Source organism: Pavona decussata, unplaced genomic scaffold, assembly GCF_977016875.1.
Source record: "Pavona decussata unplaced genomic scaffold, jaPavDecu1.1 SCAFFOLD_51, whole genome shotgun sequence".
NCBI lineage: Eukaryota > Metazoa > Cnidaria > Anthozoa > Scleractinia > Agariciidae > Pavona > Pavona decussata.
This window is the reverse complement of record NW_028145473.1, coordinates 4,097,501-4,107,500: the sequence shown is the minus strand read 5'-3', so window position 1 is coordinate 4,107,500 and position 10,000 is coordinate 4,097,501. Positions and strand designations below refer to the sequence as shown.

At 38.2% G+C, this 10,000-nt stretch overlaps 1 protein-coding gene across 9 annotated transcripts in view; it reads right to left on the bottom strand.

Moving 5' to 3' along the window:
* LOC146481156 (atrial natriuretic peptide receptor 1-like) overlaps window positions 1–10,000 on the bottom strand; it is an 82,302-nt gene that overhangs the window by 36,049 nt on the left and 36,253 nt on the right. For all 9 annotated transcript variants that reach the window (XM_085108798.1, XM_085108802.1, XM_085108803.1 and 6 more), the window contains one exon: window positions 2,543–2,684. In XM_085108798.1, coding sequence (XP_084964924.1) covers window positions 2,543–2,684 — 142 coding nt within the window. The remainder of the gene's footprint in view (window positions 1–2,542; window positions 2,685–10,000) is intronic.

Here is a 10,000-nt window from a genome sequence, read left to right as displayed (position 1 = left end):
CCTTTGCTTTGCACCTACATTCGCACAAGCTTTACAAAATATACATCTTGGCACTTCTGCCCTTCTTATTTACCGTTGAGAAAGCATGCATGTTACATCTGACATCATTTTTATTGTCTGTACTCTTATAGACAATAGCTATGAGGGACGTATACAAAACATGGACCCGGGTCCATGGACCACCCATGTAGACCCGGTCCATGGACCACCCATGTGGACCCGGTCCATGGACCACCCATGTGGACCCGGTCCATGGACTACCCCTCCAATTTTATCAGGAAAATCATCTACATCATATCTTAAATTTACAATTCATAAATAAGGCAGAAACTTAATTTTACGGAAGTTATTTAGTATTGAAATCCCCAAATTTAACATACAGAGTATTTTACACAACGTTTGCCCCATTGTCATATGATGGATTTTACCGCGAAAAGGTGATGCAATGCCATGAATATAAACAGATTTGAAGCGTCGTTCTCAGGCCACAGTTTTTTTCCTTTTGATTCAATCTTCAAGATTAATGCGCCCCAAATTCAAACTGTTCTTGCCCACCCGTAAAGTCAAATTTCCTTGAGGAAATTGTGATGAGGATGAGGATTTTGGAATGACATCTGCACTTCCCTCCAAGTGGACACCATGATCTAAGCACACAAACCCTCCCCAGCACACCTCACTCCTAAAAAAGCCATCATTTTCATACACACAAATGAATGGAAAACTGAAACAGCCCTCAAATTTAATCATGGATGTTATCTCAAATATATAATTTACAAATACCATACAACACAGCTACGTTTTCTCTAAAGTGAGAAACGAAAAACAGTCCGGGGGAGGGGGTATGCTCCACTGTAAAAATGTAATGTTTAGCCCTTCTAAAATGTCAGGAAATGCATCTTAAACAGCCATGTGCAATTTATGTACTTACTATGAATAGCACAGATTTCTGGCATCAAAACTATCTTAGGTATAATAAATCTCCTGTATAAAAATTCATCATCACATATATAACAAGATGAAATCGGTGCCTTCCAATTTCACACACCACCCTTTCTGTCTTAGCTTAACCGAGTAATCCCTCCCTTACATACATCTCAAAATCAATTTAATCCATTGAAAATGAATCATGGGGAGTGCGAGGGTAAAAATTCTAAAGATTTTATTACTACAGTATTGCAGTCAAAAAACACTTCAACATGTATCACTGTACAAGGTGGGGTGGTCCATGGACCCAGTCCACATGGGTGGTACTCCATGGACCGGGTCCACAAGGTGGTCCATGGACCGGGTCCACATGGGTGGTCCATGGACCTGGGTCCATGTTTTGTATACGTCCAGCTATGAGCCAATAAGTGTGCAGGAATTTTGACAGTTGTTGTAAAATGGCCACTGGCCATGTATTGTGGTGGCACAGGTGAACATTTACATGTCACGTCTGCTTCACTTCTTTATGACAGCCCTGATTATTATGATAAGTAAATTTGGCCCACCAAAGGAAAATAAGAATATCTTATATCTCTCATGGTTGTTATGGTAACACTACAGTTTGTACCAATTTGAAGGATAATTTTTACCTTAGTCCTTTAAATTTCTCCAAAATAGTTTGTACCATTTTTGGAGTGATTATTTTTCAAGATTTTGCAGCACCATCCCATCAAAATAACACATTAAATTTACAGACTGGCCGGTCTGGCTAGTCAATTCTGGCAACTGGAAAGCACCCAAGTTACTAAACTACCATTTTCATTGTTTAAAGACGGTGACTACTAATACCGAATTATTTTTGTGTGGTTTCTGACTATGCAGGAAAAGCAGATCTTAGGAAGGCCTATTGGAATCCAAAAAGAAAATTGGGGGTAACCATGCATTTTTCAGAGAAAATTAAGCAACAATATCTCTAAAAAACGCTTAAATATAAAGCAATGTATGGGATTTTTTCCTAAATTGAACCTTAATTATCTCTGAAAAATGCATGGTTACCCCCAATTTTCTTTTGAGATACTAAGAGCACTTGCTAAGTTCTACTTTCTCCGCATAGATTTAAACCGGGCAAAAATATCCCTATATTAGTAGGCACCACCCATAGGAAACCCGAGTATCTTGAGATGCGCAGAACGTATGTGCAGTAACAATAGTAGGCACCGTCCTTAAAAAGGCACTTTCCCAAATATCACACAAAAGTCTACAGGAAACTCTGAATGTTCTGTCAATCCAAAGATTCAAGTTATGAAAATGTGCAACATTTTGTGATAAAAACATATTCTGTGCCCATTTTATTCCTGACTTGAGAGATTTTAACTTCCACCACAATTCTTTCAGTCATGATAAGTGAGTAATCATATTGTATATTACTCATTAAACAATTATCGGTGATGTTTGAAAATTCTTTCTTTTACTGCTCTAATGCTTAAATCACTTGTGCAGTTTGGATAGAATATTCAGATATCACTCTTAGTTGCATGCACACAAGTACTGACAATTACCAGAAGAAATTGATCTGTAAGTCTTAAAATTAGAATTAATAATTACAAAATATCCTTACCAAGAAACTGTATTCCCACCATTGACTTTGATATGTTTGCTCCATTAGTGATAGTAACATTCTCATTCAATGATTCATTAAGAGCATGGGCATACAAAAGGACAGCATCATGCAAATATGCTGCATACGCGTAGATGCTGGTCTGAATAAAAAGTTACATCAAAATTAATTAAATTCAGCCTGGAGATGGGAGTAGGGACACATAACTCTCTAACATTAACCTTATAAATACCATCAAACTTTGTGCCCTGTTAAATTTATTTCCCAACATTTTTTGCAGCAATTCATGTTTTCATTACAACAGGATTTAAACCAAATTTAATTTGCTTACCTATTTGTGAAAAGTAGTCAATTAATTTTATTGTTGTAACTTTAGCACTTTTTATACCAATTTAGTGTATGTTTATAGATTTTAATGATTTTCCAGTCCACTTAACAAATCGACGGCAGTTTTCTATGGTCTATACTTTTACAGACCATAAAAGGACGTCATAAAATGTTTTCACTGCCAAGTTTTGGACATTTTATGGCATCATTTTATGGCCTATAAGAGTATAGACCATAGAAAACAGCCGTCGATTTATTTTTTACAAAAACATGAAAAAAGTATGCGCAGAATTGGTTTTATTTTCCGTTAAGATAGCACGCGCGTTACATCTGACGTCATTTTTATTGTCTGTACTCTTATAGACAATAGCTAGGAGCCAATCAGCGTGCGGGAATTTGGACAGTTATTGTAAAATAATATGGTTTTCTGAGGTTTTAGGGGAATCTGAAAATCTAATGTCTCAACCAAGATGGTGGCCTTCCAAAACAAATTATGTCATTTCCATGCCACACTAAGTCATTGTCCCATTTGTGGTCCTCAAAGGGAAACAGGTTTGGACATTGTACCGGTACATACCCTTCAGGTTTGATTGCCCCAGCAGGCTCCCTATGTTTGTGATTGGTTTTTTTTTTCCTAATCCCAAGAGTGTGTGCTCTTACAGTCTTGTTAATAACTTTTTATATTATAGACTATCCACATCCTTTTTAAGGTTTAACTCACAACAGTTTCCAGCACTTCACAGAACTTATATTTTGATGGATCATTGTTACCAACCTTTATCAGTTGATATTACACTGATAGTACATATATCGAAGAAATGCCCAAGCATTGGTCAACAAGTTATGGTGATTTCTCTCTTTTTTTTTATTTTTTCAACATAATAGGTTACCATAACAGCATTATAACCTGTTAAAAACAGCCCTACTTTAAGCTTTAATGAGGCTAAATGAATTTTAGGCAAAGTTAAAATCAAGCCAATGCTGCTATTTCTCCAGGATCAGATGGGTGGGGCGGGGAGTCCAGGGAGGTCTGCAGGGGCTTTGCCATGTGCTTTTGCTACAGTTTGCTCTGCTAGCATGCTTGCTTAGTTTTCCCTCCCTCCCACACTTTTGGATATAAGTATCAATTCCACACACTGGTAGTTCCCTTTCAGTGTTGTGATGACAGGTGCCTGGAAGTGGGCTGTGGCTTGGTTGCCATGGTGACCTTCTTACTGCTGAAGAGATTGCTGCCCTCCTCTGTTGCTACTTTTACAGCACCTACCCTCCAATAATTCAATTGGCTTAGAGTTTAATGTGATTAACACTCAAAAATGACTTAAGTGGCCTTTGCATTGTGATCAGAATAATGAGATGAACCTTTTTGCAAAGCTTAAAAAATTGTAGGGAAGAATTCAGGGCCATCTTATATCTTCAAAAAAAAAAAGAAGAAGAAGAAAGTTTATCAGCAGATTTTTCTTTAATAGGCATAAACTGGGTTAGGCACTATTTTTAGTTCATATATTTTAAGAAAGTGTGACTTAAAGACACCTAAATTTGAAGAAGCTACACTATATGCTGAAACAATCCCCATTATTTCATTAGTGTCATTTTTGCAGCAATCTTGGAGCATTTACACTGTATGATTGTTCTTGTACTATAACAAGAATAAAACTAATATTCATTGCTATAAACAACCTTCTTAAAGTGCCTATGAAGTGAAAAATGTTTTGTCACGGATTGTTAGTTTATGAATTTCTCGGTCTGAATATGTGGGTTTTACTGAACAAAACCTTTTCAATCCGCAATTATGATCCCTGAAATGTTTGAATTTAGCGCCGGAAAGTCTCTGACAACGATGATCAGTTGTGTGTGGATATATTACACTCTCATATCCGTGATAAACAAACATCCTGCAATCTTGCTGTAGTTAAATAGCATAAGCATGAAATCACGGGTAGAGAAATCTACGGATCCTCTGTCTTGGCAGATAACATTTATTTAGCGCTCCCAGAAATCTTGCTTAATTCGAGCCGATAAACTTAAACAAATGCCACAAAGCTACAATTATACACGGGAATTGTAGCATACACATTAGGGCCATTTATAAGAGAGAAATTAGTCCGTGGATAAATAATCTGCGGACTATTAAGCCGCGAACTGACCCGTATAAATGGTACAAAATGGATTGTTTGCAGCTTAATAGTCCGCGGATTAAATAGTCTGCGGCTTATTTAAGCCGAGGGTTTTCAACGCAGCTTAAATAAGCCGCGAACAGTCCATTTTGTACCATTTATACGGGTCAGTTCGCGGCCTCAATAGTCCGCAGATTGTTTATCCGAGGACTAATTTCTCTCGTATAAATGGCCCTATTGTCGTGCATGTCGAAAACTAATCCTAACGAGCAGTACGAAAACATCCATTCAGTATATTTGAGCATTTCCCCTCACGATCACGAGCGGTCACACCACATTTTGATCAAAAGGGAAAAATCTCTTATACAAGAAAGCAAAACTATACAAAGGCTTTTATCAACACAACAGACACACAGCGGGAGTCGCTTAGCCGGGTCTGTCAACCTCAAATTAACATCTTGCCTAAGCCGGGTGTAAGGACCATCCTGTTGGTCATCAGAGAAAATTCATCATGCTTTGTGAGTTAACGCGCTCCTTCTGACTTTTAAAAACCATTATTTCCATCAAAATTGACTTTTTGACGGGCCTGTGTAATTTCCATTTGCAGCATCTGTGCTCTCTCGCATTCTATTCTCAAATTGAACAAAATCGAGTTTGGAGAGACAATTTCCAGCAAAACTACGAAATTCTTGGCCTTTTCATTTCGGAAAAATATATGCAAGTAATGAACAGTCATTCACTGAAACGTCACCTTCGAATCGAGCACGTAGAACGGTAGCGGTAAGGTCATCTTGATCTTCGTCCTTGTCTTATTCTTGAGCTGTTCAACGCCAGTATGATCCGCATCGGGTCGAACGATTGCAACAACTTCCATTTTGCCTGAATCGCTTGACTCTTTCAGATATCCGTTGGAAAAGTTTCGGTAAAGGACATCACTTCGTCATGTCCAACATTTTTTTAAGGGGGAAACCTTGCACACGAAAATTTTCGCGATAAAAATATTGGATGATTCTGTGTAACAACAAGGCGAAATGTGTTGTAAACAAATCTCTGAGGCATTTCCTACGTCATCAAACGCTAAACTAGTTCCCAGTTTCCGGGACACTATTTTTCTCATTTTGGGCTACTTTAATTTATTTTGTATGACTAAAAAAGCACCTTTTTGTTTTTTCTAGCGCATTTCTTTTATAATTTCGTAATAAAGACATGGTAAACTTCAAAAAAATGCAAAAAAAATTTTTCGTTCATAGGCAGTTTAAATTACAACAAGACGCTGTGGGAGCATTTACTTGGGCGTCGTTGTATTAGGAGTATCTGAGCATGCACGTTAGTTCAGTCTTTGGTGACAGGTGAACGATAAAAGATTTGCTAAGAGTCTAAGGGCCTTTTCATGTGAGCCCGGTTACTGGGCTGGCCCGGTAGGCGGAACGAATTTTGTCTTCTGTTCATATGGGAAATTTAATCCCGGTTACTGAGATGAAAAATGTTCTAAAGGTCCAAAATACCCGTGTACCCGCGTTCCGACTTAACATAACATTTATTCAGGAGGCTTCAACACAAATACAAAAACATCCCGAATAGGGAAATCGGGAGGTTTACCCTGTATAAAACAAATTTCCCTGACTTGTCAGCAACCTTACAAGTCATGCTCAGTTAAAGTTGGAGTGTTCATATGGGAAAAATTTCCAGCTCGGTTACTGAGATCTCGGTCGCAAACACTGAGATCTCGGTAACCGGGCCAGCCCGCCTTCTCATATGAACACATCGAAATTTTTGAAAAGAAAAGAGTGGCGAGGCGAGATCTCGGAAACCAAGCTAGCCCTAAGGCATCATATTTGCGATAAACGTGACGTAGTTTGACCGAAAATGTCACGCCAACAAAATAAAACATGTCGGATTTTGTAACCATGAGGTGCATCTAAGATAATGATGGATTTTGGCGACAAAGGAGTATTTGTGGTTCCAGTGGTAATGATGAATTTTGGCAACAGAGTGGTATTTGTGCGAATACCTTTCCACCCTGATAACCTTTTTTTTCTGGGCTTTCTATGAGAGATGTTCCAGCTTTTTCACTGGTAACAGCGCACGTCTGCAAAATGTCAAAAATTAAAGAATGAAGTATTTCAAATTATGTCTACAGTTATTTGTTTATTAAACACGCAAGAAAGAAAATAAACTTCACTTGCACTGGAAGGCAACGCAAAGGTTCATTCTTTTAGTGGTTTTGTATGATTGCCAATGGACAGGTTTTAGAAGGGCTTTAAATGAAAGAAGCTGGGGTTACAAAGTGGTAAGACACTGCAGCTCGCATGGCGATTGAATAACAAGCGGGAACCATCCAGTTTTCCTTCCTGGAATCACCGAAAAATTTTCTTCCTCAATGCCGCGTCGTCGGATGAAACTTGATATACGTGAATGATTTTGGTTGCCTAGCACGTGACCGATTTCTTCCTGGTGTTTTCAGCGTGGCAGTTCCTTTTTGCATCCAAATGACGGCTTCTCTCAACGTTTTGTAACATCAGAAGGGGCTTTCAGTTTTGCTAAAGCCTGGGTGCTAAAGTTGCTATTTTGGCTTTATTCAACGTAAAAATAAAAATGCGTTTAGCGTTGCGTTACTTAGGGCCCGTTTTTTTATTCACAATTCTGGAATGAGAATGGACAGAATGTAAAATGTGCGCGTTTTTCTATTCCGCATTCTTATTCCGGAATGGACAGAACGCCATTCCATCCATTCTGCTCCCAGGGGCAGAATGAACAGAATGTTGCGAATGAAAATCCAAGATGGCGGATGGCGAGATGAGCGCTGCGGATTCAAATACGTCTCTTAAAGGGAAAAAATCAGGTTACACTTTTGGACAAAATGAAACATTACTTCTAATTTCATTGTACCAAAAGTACAAGGAAAATTGCTGCAATAACGGCTGCAATGGCAGCCTCTTCGTCGGCCACCATATTTGTTACGCAATGTTTACTCGGCCAGGACCGACGCAGGTTTTTTTATGCAGACAATCCGATTTATTCCTAGCATTCCGTACCAACAATTCTTATTCCAGAATTGTGGATAAAAAAACGCGCCCTTAGTTGTTGTTGGTATGAATATCCAAATTTTCAGCGTGTATGTTTGTTCCATTAATGAATCGATTTTATCGCTAACACTTGACTCCGAAGGAAATATTTTTTTTCAGATTCTACTGTTATAATTTCATTCACAACATTAACTGGGATTTTTAGGGTAATTTCCTTTGAAAGTTTTCATTTTTGCGTTTTATGTTTGCTGAAATAGGCACACGAGTCATCTGACATTTTCTCGTAGCCCTCGTTAGTTTGTGTCGCGTTAAAGAACATCTAATAAAATGACTTGAATTATTTTGGTTTCACACTCGATTGAAAAGAGCTCCCCAAGTTTGCGATTGTTTGACAAGACGAGAGAACGGTAAATTGAATGAAATTCAAAATCTTAGACACGGCTACCGTGTTATGATGGTCACTTGCGCCCCATTTTACTCGCTGGAGTGCCATTTCACCTAGTTCTGTGCTTGACACACTTCATTGTTCGATCCAACACGCACCTTTGTTTTTATCGTGCGATAAAAAGAACAAAAGAAAATAATTAATTAGCCGTGCATTCTGCTGACACACTGCTAAGATGCCGGCGTATCTTTTCACTCACTGCCTATTGTTTAGCGTGTCAATTTGGTGTGCCCCTGCGTTCACCTTTTTCCCTGTTTTCCAGTGGAGGATCATATTTCGGTTTTATCCAAGTGAACGTAAATAAAGAAATTAATTCGTCAAGTGTTGATTGTCGCTGTGCATCAGCAAACTTTCAGTGTTTACATTTGTTCTGGTGAATAGATCTTATCGCTCACACTGGACCCCGAATGAAATTTATTTTCGAAGCTTTAGTTTTAGTATTCTACTTTACCCTAAGCCTTTCACCCACAAAATGGTCTTGAATCTTTCTAGTTAAGGTTACCCGGTACCTTCAGAGGTGTCTTCAGAGGTGTCTCGCGTCCAAGCGATGTAGCGCGTCCGGTTTAAACTCTAAATACCTGAACCCTTATATCAAATTAAAGCTTATAGAGCTGGCTATCCAACTAAACCAAGAATTTTGAAATAAAATGAATTGCCGAATTTTTAGCGCTGTTTTCTTGAATAAATTTTTTTCACTTGGAGGAGGTTCTTCAATGAGCTAAAACTCAAAAGGAATTTGTTCGTTTGCCTTCAAATTTGGACAGTAGCTAGTTTAACATATAAACAACAAAAAAGTGTCTGCGAATTTTTTCTTTCGAAATATTTTTTCTCCGAGAGCGATTTTGGTACGATTACTCCACATTTTTTTCATCCTATTTCGAAAATGCTCTATAACTTTTCACTGCGATTGAATATGCCAAAACGCAGACACGTTTTTCAGCGCTTTGGGTCCGGAAACTGAGGAGGAAATTAAATTAGCAAAAAACAAAATTCACTTTGACTTGTAGCTTTAAAAAGGTGATTCGGAAGCTCGCAATTAGAGGTCGTGAAAAATTCGACAATTTATTTTATTTCACAATTCTTGGTATGGTTTGATAGTCAGCTCTATAAGCTTTAATTTGATATAGGGGTTTAGGTATCTACAGTTTAAACTGGACGAGCTACATCGCTTAAACGCAAGACACTTCTGAAGGTCCCGGGTAACCTTAATTGAACTTTTTTTTATATATATATTTCGGCCAGAGAAATGAATGGCTTTACTCGGCTGTATGTAAATTCAGTGTTTACGGCCTGATCTTATTGATTACATTTGACACCGAAGGGGGATATATCGAGAAGAGCCAAAAGAGCGTCTGCGAGGGAGGTTAATCGAAGTCGAACTTTTGGAAAATATCCGTCCTGAAAGGAAAGTTGCCCCTTAGTTTCGTTCAATGGAAGGAGTTAGCAGACAACACACATACTAGCTGTTTTCTTTTAAGAAAACGTTATTCGTTGTGTTGATTTTAAGTCCTTGTTTGTTGTCCCATAATGGCGGCTTATGATGAAT